At 43.3% G+C, this 25,283-nt stretch overlaps 1 protein-coding gene across 4 annotated transcripts in view; it reads left to right on the top strand.

Annotated features, from left to right (window-relative positions):
* msrb3 (methionine sulfoxide reductase B3) overlaps window positions 1–7,024 on the top strand; it is a 116,580-nt gene extending 109,556 nt beyond the window's left edge. For all 4 annotated transcript variants that reach the window (XR_003986758.1, XM_030440488.1, XM_030440491.1 and 1 more), the window contains one exon: window positions 6,864–7,024. Coding sequence is in view for 3 of the 4 variants with exons in the window: in XM_030440488.1 (XP_030296348.1) it covers window positions 6,864–6,953 (90 nt within the window). In the remaining variant the exon portion in view is untranslated. The remainder of the gene's footprint in view (window positions 1–6,863) is intronic.
* Window positions 7,025–25,283: the final 18,259 nt, after the last annotated feature.

Raw genomic sequence — 25,283 nt, 5'->3', positions numbered from 1 at the left:
TTCAGAAAGTAGCGACGCTACCACCACGCTACTGAGAAATGTAGTTAAACTAGTAACGCCACTGTGTTGATATTAGTGTGTCGCCACAAGCGGTGACCAGCAGAGGGGGCTGGTGGTTGTTACAGGTGTTGGATGCCGTGCTATGATTGTTATTGGTAGAGGTGCAAGAAGAAAAATAAAATAGAGATGTACGAGCGGTTAGCTCGGGAAACTAAACAAATGTCTCATCATTTTAAAAAGATGAACAAAACATGGTACCAGGAGTAAAAGTAAAACGCAGGTCAAGCATCAGTTTTTGCTCAAGATGGAGACTTTAAGGCCACCGGCGGGACTGGTGGGAAATGTCGACAGCAACTGGCGGTCTTTCAAGCAGCAGTTTGAGCTGTACATGGCTGCCGTTGGACTGGACTCCAAATCCGACGCCAGGAAAATCGCGTTGCTGCTGACGGTAGCGGGTCCTCAAGCCATTGAAGTTTTCAATACGTTCGAGTTTGCAACGCCGGATGACAGAAATAAGTATGACGAAGTTATTGAGAAGTTCCAGGCGCATTGCTCACCACGAAAAAACACAGTATATGAGAGATACGTGTTCCGTTCACGGATGCAACAGCCTGAAGAAACCTTTGATTGCTTTGTGACTGATTTAAAACTGAAGGCACAGTCATGTGAATTTGGTAATCTAAGAGACTCCATGATCCGTGATCAGATTGTGTATGGGATCTATGATAAACGGACCAGGGAACGGCCGTTAAGAGATGCTCAGTTAACTCTGGAGGAGGCAGAAAGACAGTGCCACGCAAGTGAGTTAGCACAACAGCACGCAAAGACATTCAGTGAAACAGGCGTCACTGCGGGACATGACAGTGCAAAAGTTGCAGTGGTAAAAAACAAAATGAAAGGAAATACGCCACAAAATAAAGACAAAAATGATGCAACTTACTCCTGCAAACGATGTGGTAACAGACATGAGCCCCGGCAGTGTCCTGCATATGGCAAAAAATGTTCAAAATGTAATGGAAAAAATCATTTTGCAAAACAGTGTCTGTCCAAAGGCAAACCCAAATCAGTGCGGCTAGTTGAAGAGACTGACCTAAGTGAAACTTTCTTTGTGGGAGTGGTATCAAGTGACGATATGCAGACAGGAAAAAATGACAGGCGCTCAGAAAATGAAGACACATGGATTGTGTCACTTCCAATAAATGGAGCCATAGTAGCACTAAGGATTGATACAGGTGCACAGGCTAACCTGATCAGCATGACAGAAATCAGTGCTATGAAAGAAAAGCCCAAAATAACCAAGAAAAGAGTGCCACTGAAAGACTACAATGGACAAGACATTGAAAGCGAAGGTCAGTGCAGACTAAAAGTAACAGTGAAGAATAAAACTTATAATGTACTGTTTTCAGTCGTACCTGAGGGCCTTGAGTCACTGCTTGGTGGGGTTGCATCAAAGAGATTGAATCTGGTGAGGAGAGTGTACCACATTAACTGTTCAGAAGCAGCAAGTGTACACACAAGCACAGTTGACTCCATTGTGCAGCGTTTTCATGATGTCTTTAAAGGATTGGGATGCCTGCCATACACATATAAGATTCAACTAAAAGAGGATGCAGTACCAGTAATCCATGCACCACGCAGAGTTCCAGCTCCACTTCGAGAGCGTCTCAAAAAAGAACTGGACAGGATGTGTCATTTGCAAGTCATCACAAAAGTGGAGGAACCTACTGAATGGGTAAACTCAATGGTGTGTGTGGACAAAAAGAATAAAAACAAAGAACTGAGAATATGCATGGATCCTGGTGATTTAAACAAAAACATAAAACGTGAGCACTACCAGATACCAAAGCGTGAGGAGATTGCAAGTGAAATGGCAGGAGCCAAATATTTCTCAAAGCTGGATGCAGCGCAGGGATTCTGGCAAATCAAGTTGGATGAGAAAAGTTCAAAGTACTGCACTTTCAATACAACTTATGGCAGGTACAGGTTTCTAAGAATGCCGTTTGGCATAATCTCAGCCTCTGAGATTTTTCATCGTGCCATGGACAACATGTTAGAAGGGTGGGAAGGGGTCCGTTATGTGGATGACGTGGTCGTCTGGGGCTTCACCCTTCAAGAACATAATGAAAGACTGACAAAAGTGCTCCAAAGGGTATGTGAAAATGGACTAAAACTAAACCGTGCCAAGTGCCAATTTGGTGTGCAGGATATAACATTTTTGGGTGACAAAATGTCTGCTCGAGGTATTGAGCCTGATGAAAGAAAGATTAAAGCTATCCTAGGCATGCCACGCCCAACTGACAAGAAAGGTGTGCTGAGAGTGATGGGGATGATAAACTTTATTGGAAAGTTCATACCAAACTTGTCGGTGAGAACGTCGGCATTGAGAGAGCTCCTTCATGATTCCGCAGAATTCAAGTGGACAGCGAGAAATGAGAGAGAGTGGAATGCCCTGAAGACCACACTGACAACTGTCCCCGTGCTGGCTTATTACGATCCAACCAAGAAACTGAAGGTTTCCACAGATGCTTCAAAGGACGGGCTTGGAGCTGTCTTGCTGCAAGCTGAAGGAGATGGTTGGAGGCCAGTGGCCTATGCTTCAAGATCCATGACTAAGACTGAAAGCAGATATGCTCAAATTGAAAAAGAGTGTCTTGGACTGGCTTATGGACTGGAAATCTTTCATTGCTATGTATATGGTCTTCCCACTTTCACAGTTGAGACAGATCATCGTCCTCTCGTGTCGATCATCAAGAAAAGCCTGAATGAGATGTCGCCGAGGATTCAGCGCCTCATCATGAAAATGCAAAGGTACGATTTCGAGCTAATATACACACCAGGCAAGCACCTAGTGTTAGCGGATGCGCTATCAAGAGCGCCAGAGGAAAGTCACGTGAGCCTCACTGAAAAAGAAGTGGAAAATCATGTTAACATGATAGTTGAGTCTCTGCCAGTGTCTAATGCTAAATCAAAGCAAATAAGTGAAGAGACGGCTAGAGACAAGGAGCTACAGACAGTGAAAGAACACTTACACAGTGGCTGGCCCAAGGGGTCCTGTCCGAAGTATTATCACATCAGATCAGAGCTAAGTGTGGTAAATGGACTGTTGTTAAGGGGCAATAGGATTGTGATACCACACAGCTTGAGAATGGAGATGCTACAGAAACTTCATGAGGGACACTTGGGAATAGAAAAATGTAAAAGGAGATCAAGAGACACTGTATACTGGCATGGTATGAATAAGGACACTGAAAACCATATTGGACAGTGTGAAACATGTAAAAAGTACCAGAGCAAGCAGGCAAGGGAACCCATGATAATTCTTGATCTTCCTACTGAACCCTGGAAGAAAGTAGGAACAGATTTGTTTCATTGTAATGGGAAAGACTATGTGATAGTCGTCGATTACTATTCAAACTTTCCAGAGATTGCCCTGCTCACAAGTGCAACTGCCAACAGTGTTATTACTCATGTCAAGTCCATATTGCTAGGCATGGAATTCCAGAGACTGTAGTTAGTGATAATGGTTCATGTTACAACTGCAGAGAATGGCAGCAGTTTGCAAAACATTATGGTTTCCACCATGTCACGTCCAGTCCTCATCATCCACAAGCAAATGGCAAAGCTGAAAAGGGAGTGCACATCATTAAGCAGCTTCTAAAGAAGGCCACAGACAGTAAGTCAGATCCTTATCTAGCTCTGCTGAGCTACAGGTCTGCCCCCCTTGACTGTGGTCAGTCCCCAGCAGAACTTTTGATGAATCGCAAGCTGTGCACCACACTGCCCTGCTACACAGAGGTCAAACAGAGAAATGAGATGCAGTCAAAAATGGAGAACCTGAAATGGAAACAGAAACAGCGTTATGACAAGTCAACAAGAGCTCTCAGACCACTTAGGAAAGATGATGTGGTGAGAATCCAAGACCAGGATGCATGGAACAAGAAAGCTACTGTTCTTCAGGAAATAGGACCAAGATCCTATGAAGTGAGAACTGAGGAAGGACATGTGTTCAGAAGGAACCATCGCAACCTTCTGAAAACCAAAGAGACTTTTCAAGGGACACTGTGTGGTGATGCAGATGGGAAGGATGCTGTGTCACAGGCCAACACAGTGCCTGAGTTGAAATCTGATGGACATGTGCAGTTGGAGACAAGTGATGTTTCCACAGAGTTGCCTGTACTGAGGAGATCTGAACGTCAGATCAAAAGACCAGTTAAACTTGATCTTTGAGTCAGTGTACTGTTTAGGTTCCAATGTGTTAATAAAAAAAAAAATAAAAAAAAAGAGATACACATGATATATGTTTTCTTGAATGTGTTTACAGTAGTTGTCTAAGAGAGCTTGGTGCGAAGTGAAAATGTTATAAAATGTTAAAGAAATGTGATAATATGTTAAAGAAAGACAAGCTGGAGTTTACAAAAGGTTGTTGTAATTGTGGTTGCAATAATTATGATTTATAGTACTGGCAATACATAAGTGTGTTAAGGCATGTGTTTCTCATGCTCATTGTTTACTACTTCACAGAAAGGGGGATGTGTTGATATTAGTGTGTCGCCACCAGCGGTGACCAGCAGAGGGGGCTGGTGGTTGTTACAGGTGTTGGATGCCGTGCTGTGATTGTTATTGGTAGAGGTGCAAGAAGAAAAATAAAATAGAGATGTACGAGCGGTTAGCTCGGGAAACTAAACAAATGTCTCATCATTTTAAAAAGATGAACAAAACAGCCGCTACTTGTAGCGACGTTACTGCCCAACACTGCATGAACGTTATACATGAACGTTATACATGTTGGTGCTCCAGTATAATCGGTACCCCTGAAACTCATCCAGTGAGAAACGTTCCGCAGTGCAAAAATTAGTGCGATTAAAATGCGTTTTTTTAACGCGTTATTTTTTGTGTGATTAATTAATCGTAATTAACGCGTTAAAGTCCCGGCCCTATTTACAATACATGCTTGTAGAACAAAATTCAATTTGAATGTTCCACTAAAAAAAAAATTTTTTCATGCCGATAAGTTGAGGATGAGTTATTCTCACAGCCTGAGTAAAGAAGCTGCTTTGTAGTCTGTTGGTCAGGCCGCATATACTGCTGAGTCTTTTGCCAGACGGCAGCAGGGTGAACAGACTGTCAGTGCCTTTACATGACACTCAAGAAAACCGAATTACTGTGTTAGTCCGACTGTGATTGGATTTTTAAGATGCTTGTATACACCTTAGTCTGACCGGATCGGATTTCTCATAGTCGAATTAAAACACCTAGATTATTTGATTGATAGTCGCATTACTCCGGCATGTATACGTTCCATTGGATCAGATCGGATTTTGCATTCTGTGCAGGCGCAAGATTTCTTTCCCGGGGCCCTGAGCCGGAAGTAGAAGGACGGCGGCGGCATCTTTCCTCCGAAATAACCACAAGAAAAAGCGCCATTGTGCATCTAGTTTGTGTAAAAGAAACCATCCTTAAACTTAAAAATAACAAGTCTTACCCTTAAACCATCCTTTAACATCAGTATTATCCCATTAAGTAGAACATAACTTTATGCACTAGAAATGGGAGAACCACCTAGATTGGGTTTTGATGCCATCATAACAGTAATTAAGAAAGAGGGAAATTACAAACAAGATTTATTAATGCGTGCTAAGGCACCAGTATTGATAAGGGGGAACTAAATTTAAATCATTAGCAAAATCTAAGAGACAAAGATGCCTCTTAGCTAAGATGCTGAAAAAGCATTTGATAGGATGGCTTGAATATATTTGCATCACACATTGATAAACATGGGTTTCAGGGGCAATTTTGTTAAGTGGATTACACTACTTTATCAGGATCCTTGATCAAGTCAGAGTTAATGGCCACTGCAAATATTCTTTAAGTTCAAAAGAGGGATGAGGCAGGGAAATATGCTGTCTACAGTTTTGTTTGCACTCAGTATTGAGCCCCTTGCAGAAGCTATTTGGCAGAATCCGTAGAATCATGGTTAAATGGATGAAAGACAGATTCAACATACGACAGCCTTATTGTTTAGATGACATATTATTGCTTATACAAAATGCCCTGTCCTTGACCCCTGCACTTATAAGCTTTCTTCGCAAATACCCGTCCAATCTCAGGCTACACATTTTTATATTTTCTATTTTTTTAAATTGTATCTTTATTTGGAGTGGACACATAAATACATCAGCATAGTAACTGTAATAAATAACAAAACAAATGTCCTTCCAGTTTTGTTTGTTTTGAGTCCAGAAAAGGCACATCACCAGCCATCCAGGCGTGCGAGTACACTGCTCAAAAAAATTTAAGGAATGCTTTTTTATTGGGTATGGCATGAGATCAATTGAACCTGTCTGATAATGATCTGTTCGGTTAAGTAGCAGACGGTGTTAATCAATTTCAGCTGTATTGGTGTTGATGGAATTAACAACAGGGGCACTAGAGTGGCAGCAATGAGAAAACCCTCTTCTTTTTTGGCTGGTTTTCGACTAGTGCTGGTTTTGGCCAGAGTCGTCATCACTATGCAGAGGGTGTGTTTGATGAAGCTGCTTTACTCAGCTCACTTTGCTTGTTATCAATCCCATCTTTCATTTTTGTCTGAACAGAATGAGGTTGAGCAAGCAGATATTGGGTCAGTGATCAGACATCATATCAACTATAGCTTCAGATTAATTGTAAATAAAAACAGACTATGGATTTAAGTTTTGAAAGACATCAACACAATATTGTATAACTTTTATATCATTTTACAGGGCCATTTTTGTTTGGTCTCCTGATAACGTTTTGTGTTTTGTACTTCACTGCCACCATATTCAGTAACCACAGTACTGCTTTACTGAGTCAACAAAATGTTTTTTTTTGTGTATTTCTTCAAGGGCCACAAGAAGATGAGCCATGATGTTGGACCCAGGCAAGATTTTTTTGGAGCTTCTCCACTGTTCCACCTTTTTCAGTGGTTCCACTGATTTGGCCTGAATTTTGTTTTGTTGTCTCACAGGTTAAAAAAAAATTTAAAAATCATAGTCCTCTTCTGTTCCCCAGTTGTTTCTCATGTCTGGTCATTTCTTCAATTCTTCAGTAGGTTTCTTCATCTTAGACCCCCAGATGAGTCCCAACAAGGCTGGACTTGTCACCATTCAACACAGTATCTGGGGGTACCAGAATGGCATGTAGCCACAAATTCAGACCAGTTCTGGTTTATTGTATTTGTTCATATTTGACATAAAACTTTATTATGGTTTGGTTGTGACTCCTTATGTGTGCAGGCTAGACAAGTTCATAGACTGTAAACCAGTTCTGGTTAAGTCTGAGAGCCCATTTGAGTGAGTTCTAATGTATATGGTCAGCTCTTGGTTGATATAGCAAAATTCTTCTGGTCCATATCTGGCCCACACCTGACATGTTCATCCGGCCCACATACCACATGGAATGATCGCACTTGGGCGCTCTGCTTCTGTTTGCCAAAAGTGGGCAACAACCAAACCAACACACTGCCAGATGTCAGCCAAGAAGAGACCCAATAAACCAGCACTCACCCAAATGTGGGCCACTGTGCATTTTTACTCTGGCCCACCTACCACATGGAATCATGACACTTGAGTGGTCAGCCTAGTCATAACGCTACGTAGCATTATGACTAGGCTGTGGGTCATATCTGGGAAACAAGTGTGGACCACTCAAGTGTCATGATTCCATGTGGTAGGTGGGCCAGAATAAAAATGCACAGTGGCCCACATTCGGTTGAGTGCTAGGTTATATGGTCTGTTTTTGGTTGACATCTGGCATTGTGATGGCTTGGTTGTGGCCCACTTTTGGCAAACAGAAGCGGAGCGCCCAAGTGCCATCATTCCATGCGGTATGTGGGCCGGATGAACATGTCAGGTGTGGGCCAGATATGGGCCAGAAGAATTTTGCTATCTGGCCCACATTTGGTTGAGTGCTGGTTTATATGGTCTGTTTTTGGCTGACATCTGGTTTGGGGTTGCTCGGTTGTGGCCCACTTTTGGCAAACAGAAGCGGAGCGCCCAAGTGCCATCATTCCATGCGGTATGTGGGCCGAATGAACACGTCAGGTGTGGGCCAGATACGGGCCAGAAGAATTTTGCTATCTGGGATGGCTCTCACGATCACCTGACTTAAACCCGATGGAACACCTCTGGGACATTGTGTTTTGGTCCATCAGGCGCCGCTAGGTTGCTCCTCAGAATTTACAGGAGCTCAGGGATGCCCTTACACAGATCTGGGAGGACATCCCACAAGACACCATCCATCGTCTCATTAGGAGCATGCCGCAACGTTCCTGAGCACCACAGGAAGTCATTCCTGCCGGCATTTTGTGGGTATTTTAGAACTTATAAATTCCTGGAAAGAAGTTGCTGACTCAAGAGGCATATATTCATGATTTATACCAAAAACGCTTCTGTGTGTGTTGTTCATGACCAGACCTCGTGGATTACTGTACAAAAACACAACTTCATTCTATGATTTGAGTGAAACTGTGTCATTTTTTGGTCATCGCTGACTCATCCCCTGGTTGCCTGGAGCCAAACTTGGCAAGAAATCCAGGTTGTCAATTTGGCCTCCTCTCATGAGGCTATGCTGTCATGTGAACAAGAGTGTCAGCCTGCTGGAACATTTGATTCTGCATCCATCAATATGTGCATAGCCTTCTTTAATAGTTTGCTCCATTTCACTTTGCACCTTGTGCCATAACTTGGTACAGACTTCATTGAATGTCTTCCTTGAAATCAATGTTTATCTCTTTTCAGACTCTTGCTTCCATTGATATTCTTCCATACGGCAAACCAAATCTGACGGAGCTGGTCATCCTGCTCGTCAAGGCTTGTCTCCTGATCAGGGCTTGATTCACATGATAAATTGCCTGATTTGTAATCTCGCATAGCTGCTTACGTGTATCTTTTTATTTTCCTTTGTGGGGTTGGGACAGGGTAATGATATGTGCCCATGGTATAGATGCCGCAGCTTAACCATATGCATTTCCACTATTAAGGCTTTACCCTGTGTTCAATAACAACACTACATCTGATAATCACTCAGTTAAAACTCATCAAACTTAACCAAAAAAAAACACCTGAACAATAGCAAAGACAAGAATTAATCAGAACAAAATAACAGAACTTTTTTTTTTTTTTTGTATTTATTTGAATGCAAACCCAGTAGTCAATTTTTTAGACGTAAAACCAAAAGTTTTTTAACAGAACTGTTTTATTTATTAAAAGAAAACATAACATTTGGTCTTTTTATTACACCATTTCTTAAATTGAAACTCTCGCCAAAAGCAACCGAGGCTTTATTTGTGATTGAATATGAGTCAAACCTCCATGTAAAAGCATAATTGCGACGAAAGAGGCACTTTTAAGATGTACCGTAGTTTTGTTTTCAAGCTAATTTTCAATGGAGTACAGGGTCACTCTTATGCTAGCGTCAAAAAGTTATTTTTAAAACACTAAGAATACGGTAGCCGACAAGGGCAAACACGCAGCAATGGCTAAACGTTGCAAATACATAAACCATTCAGAACCAAAGACACCCAAAACACATGCAACAACAAAATGCTGCAAACAACAAAATGATGCAAACAAAGAAACGATACAGAACCAAAACGACACAAACCCCAAAAAACATGCAATAGAGAAATGCTGCATATTGAGTTAACAAAACAGAAGTGTCAACACAACGGAAGTATTAATCTTTTTGAACTGTTATTGTTATATTATTGTAAAAGATTATGACCAAATATTTAAACCACGTAGCTTTTTATGTCGAATCTCTAAAAGTTTTACTCCACTCTCGTCAGGTACAATGTACACACTGTAACGTCCGCCAATGTATGTCCACAAATGTAATACATTTTCCACAGACGTAATAGCCGCTCCCAACTACAAATGTAACATGCTATTTCCCACAAATGTAATAACTATTACGTTTGCAGGGGTTTATTACATTTGTTGGGAAGTGAAAATCTTTATTGTAATAACTTCCCACAAATGTAATAATACAATGATTGTGGTTGTTGTTTGTTGGTTACACCTACTAATACTGAACGTGGGTGCAAAATCCAGCTGCTGACTCTCCGCTCCACTGTCACGCAACGGACTCCCCACACTCTTTTTTGTTTTAAAATGTACATGTGCAAGAACTTTGTGAAATTAAAAAATGCAATACTGCTGTTACATGACTTTTCCTAGAAGTGTATGTATTTTAATTTTGAATAGTTCATATATATATATATATATTTATATAATAGATTACACAAAAGAAGAAAGAAAATATATTTGACCTATTTTGGCCATAAGCGGTAGCAGTGGCGTGCACAGGTAGACACTAGGTGGTACTAAAGCACCTGCCCTTTGCCCTCTGGACCAAGCAAGTGCCCTTTTGAAAGTTGGTGGGTTTTTTTGGGGGTTTTTTTTGTGGCCCATGCTGACATGATCATCTTAAAAGCGTGTGATAATAATGCCCCAATTAATATTCCCTCCTCCCCCCACCCCACCCGCACACACCTCTGTCAACGTGAACGCGCAGAGCGGACACAAACTGAGGCGCGTTGTAGCAGCAGACAGTGCACAGCTGCAGCCCAAACACACCTCCTCCCCTGCCCACCAGCCAGGTAACACATAAATGAATCGAGTCGAGTGTGTTGTTTGCCCCCTAAGCCTCAGTTGCCAAGCTATAACTTGCATTTATTTGTCTCTGTTGTGAAGTAGCCGGTCTCAATGCCACACAGCTGGGCATAAATTAGCCGACTGCTCACCTGCTTAACAAGCTAGACGCTACCCAAAATCAATAATAGATATGACGTGATGATGACCACCGGTAGAGTTTGTCATTGGTATCCTACAGCATGTGAATCTATTAGTATACTTACTTAAGATGAATATTTAGTAGGCTATTGTGTATGTAGGAATACAAGCCTTTGTCTCTGCATCTTAAAGTGGTCTCATTTCGGCCATGATTACCTTTAACCCAAATCGACTCCTTTTTCCAGCATATGGGACTGAAAGCCCCCCCACCTCCTGACCTGGCAGATCCTCTCCTCTCCACGAAGGGGGGAAAATGTTGTTTTTCTAGCTATAAACAGATCACCAGAGACCTTCTTTTAGTAATTTACAACGACTAAGCACATCTGGTCTGTTCCCCTTCCTCCAAAGAAGATGAACCCCTTTTCCTCAGGTCAATCAAGGTCAAGCATGATAGAGTCTTCTTTCTCCACATCAGAAGAAGGGAGAACTGGTTTCTAACCCAGATGTTGTGATTTAAGATGCCTTACACCTACATCTCTCTCCCTCTGGAACACTCCAGTGTGGGAAGGCAAGGTGTGAAACCTAATCTGTGTGTTCTTCTCCTCACATGTCCAACTGTTATTTACGACCGTTGTTGTTCCTGGGTCTCACATTCCAATCCCATGCAGTCTTCTATTCTCACCCAAATTCAAATACGTCCTAAATAACTAATAAACTACAATCTCAATTTCTTAATTTTAGCAGATTCCAAAATAGCATAAGAAGGTCATACAATAAATCTTTCCCATGTTATTGTCGAGCCCAAATGAAGTTTATTACTTAATGAGTTGGAGGTCAGCAGAAAGCAGCCCCTCCCCTTGGTGAAGATGGAGGAGAGACTTGATCATCATTCCTTGTGTAATACTTGTGTTATTTACCAGTTAAATGTCTGATATGTTTTGTTAAGATAGAACTACAAGGAATATGTATAAGTCCTTGGTCCTACTGTGTATTGTATACTTTATTGTTATATGTGGTATACTTTATTGCTTCATGTCTTAATCAAGTTATAATTCTTTTGAATGGTAAGTTATCATTGTCATGTTGCATCTTTTCACGAAGGCAAAAATTCGACTTTTAAGATGGTGAAGTTTTGGGAAGGTTAAAACATGATTTCAAAACATTAAATACAATAGTAGAGTTAGGTGAAACTTATGGGAGCCTCAACTCAGATCACAGAAGGAGGGACACTCTGCCCATACCTTTCTGATCCATCTGCTGCAGGTCATAAAACAGACACTCAGCCCTTCTCTTCCCTCTTCTTCTCCGGTCTCTCTTCTCTCCCTGTTTCTCCTCCTGACTTCTTCTCTTCACTTCTCCCACTTCTCTTCTCGCTTTCTTTTCATTTTTATTTCTATTTTTAAAGTAATCTTTACTTTTATTTTTGCAACAAGCTCTAAGACAAGCGAATTGAATCCCTACTTTAAGTGTTTTACTTTATTCAAGTTTTTAATGGAACAAATTATTTTCTTTTTTTGATTATTGATTTTAAAATACTGTTAAAGTATCACCACCTGATTCAGAAGTTGAATTAGTTTCAGAATCAGAACTTGAGTACCACTACTTGAAACCACCAAGAAAAGTCTCTTTCAAGACTGTGATCATCTGATGAAGAACGTTGCAGTCATTGTCTGCTTCAGAAGCCTTGCAAGGAGTCTCCAACAAAAAGAGATTTTGTGTGCTCCCAGCCGAGACCGACTCTGCCCCCAGCGCTCCCAAGGCGGAAACCCCGCTGGGCCTTTGGACCAAGAGTTCCTCAACAGAGTACCGGCCTTCCCTCTGGCTACTGGACCGACGCACCGTGCCGTAGTCCAACCCAGAACTCTCAAGAACACCAAACTTCAGTGCCTCCTGACTCCCAGACAAAACAGGCTGAACGTCTTCATGCAGCTGGATCCAAACACGTGTGAATGAGTGGTGTCTAAAGTTCTGACTTCTGTATAGGTTCTGACTTCTGTCTAAGTTCTAACTTCTATCTTATGAACTTAAGAGAATTAAGATTAGGGTCTCGTAGTATTAAAAATTACTTCCGTAATATTTAATATATATATAACCCGACCCTTTAACTTTACCATCTACCGACGGTCACACGACTTTATTACTTTCCTAATTACAGTCTTTACATTTTCTGTTATCGATTGTTCGTCTAAAATTGTCATGTCATTTAGTTTACCCAAATTATTTAGTCAGTAAACATATATAATCGTTTGTCTTTTTCTTGAAATTAATTTGAATGTGGAGAAGCGATGGATACGTGCAAAGAAGTCACCACTTCAGAAAATTGAGACTGAATAAATTGATTTTGAATGGACTCTAACTGTCCAAGCCAACTGGTACAGTTAGGTGTTTGGAATAATGTCCTCCAGGTTATTCCAATAACTAAACACGGAGGTGGTTCCCCATTTATGAGTGTAAAATTAATTACCAGTGATTAATTATCATATATATGTCAAAGTAGTGTGTGAGCAGTGTCTCCTACATTATATATTTATGGTGCTGCCCATGTAAGGCCCATATACTATCCTACATGTAGGTTTACATTAGGCTACATAATAGATAGATAGATAGATAGATAGATAGATAGATAGATAGATAGATAGATAGAATTACTTTAATGATCCCAGACTGGGGAATTATTTTGTTACAGCAGTAGTGGGTCCGCAAATAAAACACTACGTACATAACATAAATAGAATCCAATATATACATAGTGTATATATACAGTGCACAGTGTGCTATAAACAATAAACAATAATAATATATACAACAAAACAAAATATGCAAAATATACTATAACAATAATAATATATACAACAAAACAGTAGAGAGACCAGAGTTCTCTGTCAGGCAGAGGTGAGAGAGTTATTGTATAATGTGATGGATTGTGGCAGGAAAGATTTCTTGTATCTATTGCTACGACAGCGAAGCTGAAGCAGTCTTCCGGAGAAGGTGCTCCGCTGTCTGACCAGTGTGAGTTGGAGAGGGTGGAGAGGATTATCCATGATGAATAACAGTTTTTTCAGTGTCCTCCTCTCCACCACAGCCTCCAGAGTGTCCTGTTTGCAGCCAATCACAGAGCCAGCCTTCCTGATCAGTTTGTTGAGTCTGTTGGTGTCGCTGGCTCCAATGCTGCTTCCCCAACAAACCACAGCAAAGAAAAGTACACTGGCCACCACAGACTGATAAAAGATCTCCAACATCTTGCTGCACACGTTGAAGGATCTCAGCTTCCTCAGGAAGTAAAGTCTGCTCATCCCCTTCTTGTAAACAGCTTCAGTGTTAGATCTCCAGTCCAGTCTGTGGTTGATGGTAACACCCAGGTACTTGTGATCCTCCACCGCCTCCACATCCTTTCCCAGAATGCACAGAGGTTGGAAAGCCGTCTTCCTCTTCTTCCTGAAATCTATCACCATCTCTCTGGTCTTGCTGATGTTCAGCCGCAGGTGATTCTGTCCAGTCCACTCCACAAAGTTGTCTACCAGTGCCCTGTACTCCTCCTCCTGTCCCTCACTTATACACCCAACAACAGCCGAGTCGTCAGAAAACTTTTGCAGGTGACACGACCCGGTGTTGTACTGAAAGTCAGTGGTGTATAAGGTGAACAGGAAAGGAGACAGTACAGTCCCCTGTGGAGCTCCTGTATCACTAACCACCGCATCAGACAGAACACTGCCCATACGGATAAACTGTGGCCTGCCTGTCAGGTAGTCAGTAATCCAGGAGATCATTGTGTTGTCTACACCCATCACCCGCAGCTTCTCCCCCAGTAGCAGTGGCTGAATGGTGTTAAAAGCACTAGAGAAATCAAAGAATGTGATTCTCACAGTGCCTCCTCCACTATCCAGGTGCGAATGGGCTCGTTGCAGCAGGTAGATGACAGCGTCATCAACTCCCAAGTGGGGCTGGTAAGCAAATTGCAGAGGGTCTAGCAGGGCTCTCACCTGCGGCCTCAGGTTGGCCAAAACCAGTCTCTCCAGCACCTTCATGACGTAAGATGTGAGGGCCACTGGTCTATAGTCATTGAGGTCTGATGGTGTCGACTTCTTTGGAACAGGAACCAGGCAGGAAGTCTTACAAAGCACCGGTATTCTCTCCTGACCAAGGCTCAGGTTGTAGAGGTGTTGTAGGACAGGAGACAGGCACATGTCTTCAGGATCCTGGGGCTGATACCGTCAGGGCCTGCAGCCTTCTGCTGGTGGAGTCTCTCCAGCTGTCTCCTAACCTGGCCTGCAGTCACAGTCATGCGGGGAGGCTGCTGGTGTCTTCAGTGGAGGACGAGGAGGTGGAGGAGGTAGAGGAGGAGGAGGTGGAGGAGGAAGAGGTGGAGGAGGAGGAGGAGGAGAAGAAGGAGAGGTGCTGCACAGGAGAGCTCACATCAGAGGAGTGAGGGAGGAGGGGAGGAAGCATTTGGGGCAGTGGGGGTGTGTGGGGGTCTGGAGGTGTCATGGAGACGACAGAAGGCTGTGAGCTGAACCTATTGAAGAATCTGTTCAGCTCGTTTGCCCTCTCCAGGCTGCCCGATGACTGTCTGCCGCTCACCTTACACCCAGTGATCTGCTTCATACCAGTCCACACATCCCTCACATTATTCTGCTGGAGTTTGGCCTCCAGCTTCCTCCTGTAGGTGTCTTTACAGGCCCTCAGCATATCCCTGAGTTCATTTCATGCTGCACTCTCCTCAGTTCTTCCCTGTCTCCAGACCTGAACGCCCTCTTCTTCTTGTTAAGAAGGGCTTTCAGGTCATTGGTGATCCACGGCTTATTATTAGGGAAGCAGCGTACAGTCCGGGTTGGCATGGTGGTGTGTTCACAGAACCTGATGTATTTTGTGATGCAGTCAGTCATGCTGTCGAGATCCTCTCCATGTGGCTCAACAAGTGCATCCCAGTCTGTCGACTCAAAGCAGTCCTGTAGTGCGTCAGCAGCCTCCTGAGTCCACCTCCTCACGCTCCTAGTGTGGACAGGCTGCCGCTGAACAAGGGGGATATACTTAGGGGTCAGCAGGACCAGGTTGTGGTCAGATCTTCCAAGAGGGGGGAGGGCTTTGGGACTGTATGCATCCTTAGCATTTGCATACAACAGATCCAGTGTGTTACAGTCTCTGGTGGGGCAGTCAACATACTGGTGAAATGTTGGAAGGGTTTTGTCCAGTGAGACGTGATTGAAATAACCAGTGATGACAATAAATGCGTTAGGATGCTGCGTCTGTATCTGGGCAACAGCGGAGTGGATGACGTCACAGGCCAGCGCTGCATCAGCTGAAGGAGGAACGTACACACCGATAATGATGGCGGAGGTGAATTCCCGGGGCAAATAATAAGGCCTCATCCCCACAGTCAACAGTTCAATGTCCGGGGTACAGAGACGTTTCTTCACGTGAACATCAGTGGCGTTTTCTTGCAGAGGCCAAGGGAAGCCAGGCTTCCTCACTTTTTTCAGAATATAACCGTCATTTAATAAAAACACTTTTTTTTAACAGTTTACGTAATCCTTCTTTTTTTTTGTCTGTCGTCTCCTCCTTGTCTCTCTTCATTAATTATTGAGCGTTTCATAATGTGTAAAACAGCGCCCCTCTAAATGTTACGTGGTGAATGAGCGTTGAAAACATGGTACCACACTCTGTTCTCTGTGAGAATGATTGACCAATCAGGTGAGGCGTTTGGCACGACACTGCTCCCCTGTGATTGGTCAGGACAGTGTTAAGGGAAGCCACAAACTCGTTGGCTTCAGGCCAATCAAATCACAGTACGTTAACGTCATTGAATGAAATGACGGAAGTTGTTGTTTTGTGTCAATACTTGGTAAGCTAGCAAAAATATTTAGCACAAGTATGGAGATTTGGAGTATTTAGTAAAAAATAATTTTACTAAACTGCCTCTACAGCAGCAACTCCGAATTAAATCTGACGGCAGGCCAACACCAAAACTAGAGCTCCGTACTGAGTTGAAGAAAAGTTTTCGGACTTTTAATGAGGAGAATTACGTCCGCACCGAGTGGCTAGCTGGTAGCGCCAAGCTTGGATTAACGAGGCTCTGGATTTGGCAAAAAGTCTGAGCACAAAAAGCACAATGAGCAGGTGAAGAAAAAATGGGATATTTTAATGAGACTCATCGTTGCAGCCCTGTACCTTGCGCGCCAAGAGCAAGCGTTCATGGGTCACAGTGAGGCCACTGGCAGCGCAAACAGGGGCAATTTTGTGGAGTTGGTGCATACTTTTGTGGAGTTTGACTCCGAGGTCTTCAAACTGCTGCAGCGTTTGCTCACGATTACGGCTACCAGCGCATCAGCAGAGCGCTCATTCTCCTGTCTAAAGAGGAACATGAGGAACACATGTGGACAGGACAGGCTTATAAACTTGACCAAGATATCCATTGACTCTGTTGTTGTGGAGGACCTAAAGGCAGGAACACACCGGCCCAACTGTTGGACGTCTGAAGCGTTTGGAGAGGCTCGGACGAGGTCAGGAGCAAATATGTTTGGTGTGTTCAGCTGCGTCGGAAGCTTTCGGAGCCGCGCGGACGTTGTCGGATCCGACTGAGCATGCGAAGTCTGAGGAGGAGGGCCGTCGGACGTCTGAGCCATTGGATTCTCTGATTGGTTGTGTGCCAGCTGAATAGCCGTTCTGATTGGCGTTGTGCTAGCGAATCAGCGCGGTGTGTGGGAGGGACGGAATACTGTGTGCGCTTTGTTTTTCTATGCACTCCGTTCCATCATTCCCCGTTTTCATGTTTTGCAGTACTGGCACAGACTAGTTGTTCTGTCCGTTCAGGACGAATTAATTCTTGTTCGTCTGGTAATGCCTCGCTGCATGTTTAGTATGCAGCTGTTTTTATCGGAAATAGTTAAGTTTCGTTTTGATCGAAAGTAAAGAGAGTTGCGTGCATAAGGTTCTCGTTTACAACTCACAACACAAGCGCCACCCGTTTATTGCATCTCGCGCAAGCGCAGAACGTACACGCTACTGTGGAGTAGGCAGCACGTCGAAGCGGTGTGTTCAATGCAACTTTTCTGCCGAACAGGTCAGACAAGAGGCAACGGAGTGGTCGGAGAGTGGTCGGATAAGGCAGTTGGACGTCTGGGCGGTGTGTGGGGGCCTTAAAAGCCAGTGGGAAGTTATACGACATGGTCACCGATCACTTTGCCACCATGATAGACAGGAGGATGGCCTTCCTCTACGAATAGGGTGAGGAAAACGCATTTTGTTTTTTCTGTGCGCATCATAATGATGTGATTATAGTCCTTATTGTGTCTTGCTTGCTTTGATTAAGCAGCATGTGAGTCCACTGAAGTTGTTGTTTATTGTTTTGTTTTATGTGGAGAAAATGAGCACCACGGACAGCGGCCGTGACGGGCCGGGCTGTCTGAATACATGCACATGTCAGGTGTGCTGTTTACAGCCACTGGTACTGGGTTGTTGTGTTGCTGTATAATGAACATTTACATTTATTATTATGTATATAAACTGAAAAGTGAAAAGCATTTGTGTATCTCACATAGAGCGTACAAGTCGTGTTTGACGTGGACGTAAAACTTAACGGCTTCTGATTGAGTGTGTGAATGAATTCGCATCTTTCCAATATCAAATGTGTGCTGTGCATTAAGTAGCTGGTTGTGCTTTTGGGAGGGTGGTTGCATAGATTAATGAGATGTTTATGAGGACTGTGTGTGTGTGTGTGTGTGTGTGTGTGTGTGTGTGTGTGCGTGTATGAGTGACTGACTGACTGAGGGACAGAGAGAGAGAGCACGTCGGTGCTCAAAGTGTCGGTCAGATAACAAGCGTGTGTAAGTCCTGGTAAAATGATGCTGGGCGCTCTAATAGTTCATCCGACTACATGAAATAGGAACATATAAATTGCAACATACGATTTTTTGACCCCACCCCCGTAAAACATACACAGCTTAGAGGTTATGTCTCACTTGGCTTCCTCGGAAATTTTCAGCACGCCACGCCACTGGTGAACATGTCCGGGATTACACCACCTCTCACTCACATACAGTGCAATCCCTCCTCCTTTTTTCTTTCCGCTGCTTGTCACGTCCCTGTCCGCCCGAACAGTGCTGAAGCCGGGAATCGAGTGAAGCCATGTCTCCGTGAAACACAACACACTGCACTCACGATATTCCCTCTGAGCCTTTATCAGCGCAGCGAGCTCGTCCGTCTTGTTCCCCAGAGACCTCACGTTTCCCATGACGATCGCCGGTACAGCCGGTCTGTGTCTCCTCCTCTTCACCCTCCGTTTCACTCCGGCTCTGCAGCCACGGCGTCTCCTCCGCAGCTCCCTCAGGACCTCAGGCCTGGCTCCGGGTAGCAGTGCAGGTTCACACAGCGCAATCAGCTGGTCGCGTGTGTAAACAATGCGCTCAGTGATGCGCTCCTGACCCTCCGTTGCTAGGGTTAGCAAAAACATCACAAAAAGTGCCGTAAAAGTTCAAAAAAGAAAAAAAAGAAAGGTGTTCGTCCTCTCCCAGTCAGAGAAGAGCCGCCAAAAGTTTAGCGAAAACCAGAACACAAACACAACACAAATACAACAAAAACTACGAAAAAACTTAAAAACCCACTGGAGCTGCTGTTACAGGCTGCCACCTAGTACGCCGCCATAGCAACCAATCATAATAATTAACACTTGCAGGAATTTATTTGCTAAATGACAAACAGGCAATTCCCAATTGCCTGCAGAAAAAGTAGTCCTGTGCCTTGTTGAAATATATCCAAACAGTCTTATTCATATTGTTGGTCTCTTTTTATTTACCAATTGCAGCATAATGCCTAGAAAAGAGAGGATAAGAAAGGAAAAAGAAAGGGAGCTACAGCAGGAAGCCCAGGGGAGCAGCTCTCTGCTCTCCTGGATAAAAGCATCCACCAGCAGCAAGGAGGAAGCTGCTTTAGAGAGTGGTAACGCTCACTTTTCACTCCTCATTTCAAAATGACACTTTGTACACTTCTTTTGTTCTGACAGGGGAAAAAGAGTACACTAATCTATCATTGTAGCTTGTAACTTGCTTAAAACCTCTCCATGTGCGTTCATTCCAAAGAAATAAAACAATAGTGATTGACTGATCAGTGCTATAGTGTGAAACCAGGGACGGACTGGCCATTGGGCAATGTGGGCAAATGCCACTGCGGCCCCTCGCACAAATAAACAAACAAACAAACAAATAAATAAATAAATAAATAAATAAATAAATAAAAAGCGGAGTGGCTGCATCAATAGGCGGCCGCGGCCGCAAATGAATAAGTAGGCTAAATAAATACATAAATATAGCGGGGCGGCTGCGTCAAAAGGCGGCCGCAAATGAATAAATGTATGAATAAATGGCCAACAACCCTCATGGGCCATTTGGGCCGACCGACAAATCACAGAATAGTCCCAAGCTCGTTTCTCCCGGCTGTTACGAGCGTCAATAAAGTTTTTAAGCCAAAGGGAAACCAAATTTCTCTAAATCCAATATACTTATTAATATATGATCTAATCACTATTTATATGCCACATACTAGTCTCTATATCACAGTCATGGTAACCTTCTACAGTCACAAACTTTTATATCACTCTGCATTGTTTTGTAGCGAAATGTCATATTCAGATGTTCAAAAACGTGCATGGTTTGAAAATAAAACAAATCTACCTGCATTTTTTTATTTGAATAGTTGTTTGCAAAAGTTAAAATGAAGCAAAGCCTTCTGGGAATTTCAAGACTGAGTCGAGTAGACCGTCTGAGTGTGGTTGTTGGAAGTTGGAGATTGGAAGTTGGAAGTCGACTGAGTTTAAGCTAGCAAAAAAAAGAATCGAGGTATCAAGCGACAAGGTGGGAGCAGAGAAAAAGAGAGAAATCTCAGAGAGCATTGGTTGACGGTGAAAAATGCTGCAAACCGACTGATTTGTTTTTAAAATCAAGTGCAGCTTCAGCTAGCACTAGCGCTAATACTGCTAGCACCAGCACACCAGGGAGAAAGACAAGACAGTGAGGAATATGAGCAGGAGGAAGATGAAGAGGTAGACATGGATGACTGCGTGACGGTAAGACACGTTTGTCTTATGGAGCGGCTGGCTCTGAGGATTTATTAATGTCTTTTATGTATTGGGGTGTAGTTGTTTATAGCTTGGGAATTTACATTTACTATCACCGGGGCTATCAAAATTGCCTGTTCTTTACGTGCATTAAAAATTGCGCGTGTGCGCTCGCACCCCCCTTCCGTGGGCCACTGGTGGGTGAAAATGCCAGGGCCATTTTTTGTTCCCAGTCCGTCACTGTGTGAAACTGTACCAGTTCAAAGGTCAAGTAATTTTATTAAGATATTGACATAAATAAATATTCAATTACATTCGACATGTGCCTGTAATTATTGTACTTTATTCCTAGGAATTCTTTCTTTCTTCTTTCTTTTTTCTTTTTTCCGAGGAAGTCATACTTCCCAAGGGCGAAAACTCACCAAACTTTACAGAAATGTCTGGCCCCATGCCAGATTTACTTAAAGTCCGTGTAAAGCGGCAAAAAAATTGTGTTATGAGTTTGTCACACCAAAGAAACATGTATCATTGACCACTGAGCCAAATTTGAAAGATTAAAAAAATTGTTAAGTATATAAAATTAGGTCTCAAAATCATGGAAAAACAAGCACTTCTTTCTGCTGTGAAACGCTGGGGGCGTGTCAGTTAGAGGCGCTGGAACCACGACCATGCGGCGGGGGCTACACGTCATGTTAATGACGTCGGTGTCTCCCCAGGTGTTCCCCAGGTGTCCCCCTTGTCTATCTAAACCCGCGGACAGTTTATAATCATATAGATGCTGTTATAACGTGATTGAGATCCTGACCCACTAAACATCCTGGAAAGTGACGGAGTGAAGTTTTTCGCGCTAAATTACATAATTATACATAATCACCATCAGTAAACAGGACGCTGTCTGACTCTGTCACTCGCGGGATTGAGGCTGTTTTCTGGGGGACAGTTTCCCTGTAGTCTCGGTCAGGAGGGCTGGCGGTCGCGGTGATTTATTTTCGTCAAAAACTCGGTGAGTTAAAGTCTCGTGACAAGTGTGACAGACGCTGTTTTGTGAGCAGAAATGTGAGGAAGAGTCGGGGGGACAGGGAGGGGACGGACAGGAGGACAGACGCTTCTCCACATACAGCTGTGGTATTTGTTTTCCTCATATGACTTGCTAAAGACAGTTACAGTTACTACGTTACTTTTGTTCGGTCATGTAACGTTGCTTTGTGGGACATTTCTCTGTATTTAGTTGAGTGAAGGACCTGTGTAGTTATCAGACTGTCAGACCGACACGCCCTCGCTCCGCGCCTCCGGATTATCCGTTCACACTGGGACGGCTCACCAATAATGCGGCCCTGATACTACCGCCACATACCGCCGGTGGGACCCGCCGTCAGCGGGACGGAGTGGGTCGGCTGCAGCTGCGTGGGTGGCGGCGGCGGCCACATTATGCCGGTGGGACCCGCCGTCAGCGGGACGGAGAGTGTCAGCGGCGGTCAGCAGCGGCCACATCTCCTCGTCGGCGGGAGGAGAGCATGCAAGCCGGGGACGGAGTTGACCAGCGTCAACGGACTCCCCCGTTTCCTTACGTTGTCATCCGAAGGAAACTTAAATAAGATAACAGCGCCGTCACCCTGCACACTGTGGCATCCAGGAAATATGCAGAGGATGTGGAGGAGACATGGCTGGTTAGCTGACTGGTTGGCTGGTTAGCTAGCTGCAAACTATTGTAAGCAATGCTATCCGGGACTGGAGAGTGAGTGGGAGAACCGCTGAAGCCGACGCGCTTAACGTATTTATAGCACTTCCGCAGCAGGGCGGGGTTTATGCAAATCATATGGCCGCGTTAGTAATGCGGCCATGATTTGCATGATTTCTGTACAATAAGCACAATAATTTCTGCACAATAAGCGTTTAAATTTTAAAAACTTAAAAATACCTACAAAATCAACAGTACATGCTACAGTTTTGAAACTTTCACCAAACTGTAGCCCCAATACTGTTGAAACTTTAGTCCACTTAAACTCATTACAAATTATGAAGTCACTCAGTTTTTTTTCAAAACCTGTAAGACTTATAAAACCTATCTCCTCCCACAATTTTTGCTCAATTGTCACCAAACTTGCTAGAGAGCATCTTCAGACCGTCCTCCACAAAACTTGTTTCTTGGATTTTTGATTTATCAAAAATTAAGACTACAGTGCATCAAAATGTTTGACTGTAAACAGTACTGTAAACATATACTATTAAATTCTTGCTAAATACATTTTCAATCTTCCTGAAAAAAATTGAGAATATTTTGGAGTCATGGTTGATGAAGTCTGGCAAATATCAGAATTTTATCTCAAAAACTGAATTTTTCCGAACATTTTGAATTCTGCTCTCATGGAGTCTGGACTGGAGTCAATGTAAGAGTGGCATTTTTAAACATCAGATTTTCTCTTATGAAGCAAAACACTTAGAGTTAAAAACAAATCACCAACATTTCCATGCTGTCAAGATGCAATTTATGTATTATCAGATTTTTGTTCAGGTGACAGAATTTCTGACATTTTGACCATTTTTGAAATCTGCCTTGACAACAGCTGCCTGGACAGTGACTCCCCGAGTCGACAAATGAAGCTACACAGCAGGTCTCACTTCCAGCCAATTAGCTCAGTGAGTTAGGAGCTGGTTCTTGGTGTCAGGGGTTGTGGGTTCGAATGTCAGATGTCCTCAACATGAAACACAAGACAATTGTCCTGATGGTGGCATCACAGCAAGCCTCTAAATTAAATAAAAACAAATAGCTTGGACTGGACCATGGGCGAAAGCTAGCCAAATTTTGCATAAAAGGTCCAGTCTCATGCCAGATTACCTCAGCTGTAAACCCAAGCCAATATCCCTGATGGTGGTGCTATAGCAAGCATCTAAAGTTCAAAACATTGAAAATCCATAACAAATCAACCCGCTAGAACTTCACACTTTCATCAAACTGTAGCCCCAATACTAAAGAAACTTTTGTACATTTAAACCTATTAAAAATTATGAAGTCCATCACACTGTAAAACTTATAAAAACCTATCTCCTCCCACAATCTTTGCCTACAGTGCATGAAAATGTTTGACTGTGAACACTACTGTACCTGCAAATTGATAAATAAATCTTCAATGTTCATGAAAAAATTGAACATTTTTTAGAGTCATGGTAGATGATGTTTGACAAATATCAGAATGTTACCTGAATTTTTGAGAACATTTTGAATTCTGCTCTCATGTGAATAATTGCAGTCAATGCAAGCAGCATTTTTAAACATTAGTTATTCACTTATGGCGCAAATCAATCATTTTTAAAAACAAATTACCAACATCTCCATGCTGCAATATGTGTATATTCAGATGTTTGTCTTGATAACTGAATTTTTTACAGTGGTTTTAAATCTGCCTGCACAACAGTGAATGGCTTACTCAATTTGTGAAGCCACTGTTGTATTGCCACTTGCCAATTAGCTCAGAGCGATAGATGACAGTCTTTGGTTCCAAAAGTTGTGAGTTCAAGCTTCAAGTGGTCCAAAATGAACATTGATGTCAACTGTCTTGTCTTCCTGTTTGTTGCTCAGAATTGCCTAAATTTGCCAAAAATAGCCTGGACCCGACCCATCACTGCGCACCAGCTATAATGTTTACTTATTTTTTAAATCTCACACTGCTATAATAAGGCAGCCGTCAGTTCTACATGCCGCATAAAGTGCCCTTATTTGTCACTGAGCACCGGCCCCCCAAAATGTCTGTGCACGCCACTGAGCGGTAGTATTGACCGCACATCATTTTGCAGGGTCTCATTAACAACGAGACTCCGCATTTATTGTGCTTCTTTGCAAAGCGGAGCTGTTCGGTGCTGAAGTGATGCAACTCTGACTGTGTACCAGGGAAAGCCGAGGAAGGATGTCTGCATCCTGAGCACCGTGCACACAGGTGTGGGCACCTTTAGTAGAGCGAAAGCAAAACCAGAGTCTGTGATGTACTACAACACCACCAATACTGCATGGACGTCCCGGACCAGATGCGAGGGCGGTACGGAAGATGGCCAGTGACGGTCTTCTATAACATCCTCGACCTGGCTGGGATCAATGCCCGCATCTTATTCAAGGAGCATCAGCAGCAGGAGAGCCCGGAAGAAAGTCCTGCAGCAGCTGGCAGAGGAGCTGAGGGCAGAATACATGGAGGGTAAAGCGGCCGCGGCAGTCGGCACAAGGTGGGCAGAAGCAGCCACCGCAGCAGCAGACACGGACACGGAGGCAGTGACAGTCCGAAAGAGCTGCAAACGGAACCAAACGTCGGACACTTGAAATGCCACAAGCCTGTGTGTGTTGACTGTGAGGAGAGCGGAAGTAATCTGTAGACTGTGACCAGTGATCACAATGGCTCTTTTTTGTTTTAGATCAGCTCCTTTCAAGCTTTTACTATTATTATTATTATTATTTTAAGTGTAAAAATAAAATGTTTCATAATCAAATAAGTTATTTTTAA

Source organism: Sparus aurata, chromosome 14 (assembly GCF_900880675.1).
Source record: "Sparus aurata chromosome 14, fSpaAur1.1, whole genome shotgun sequence".
NCBI lineage: Eukaryota > Metazoa > Chordata > Actinopteri > Spariformes > Sparidae > Sparus > Sparus aurata.
This window is presented reverse-complemented; position numbering and strand designations above follow the sequence as displayed.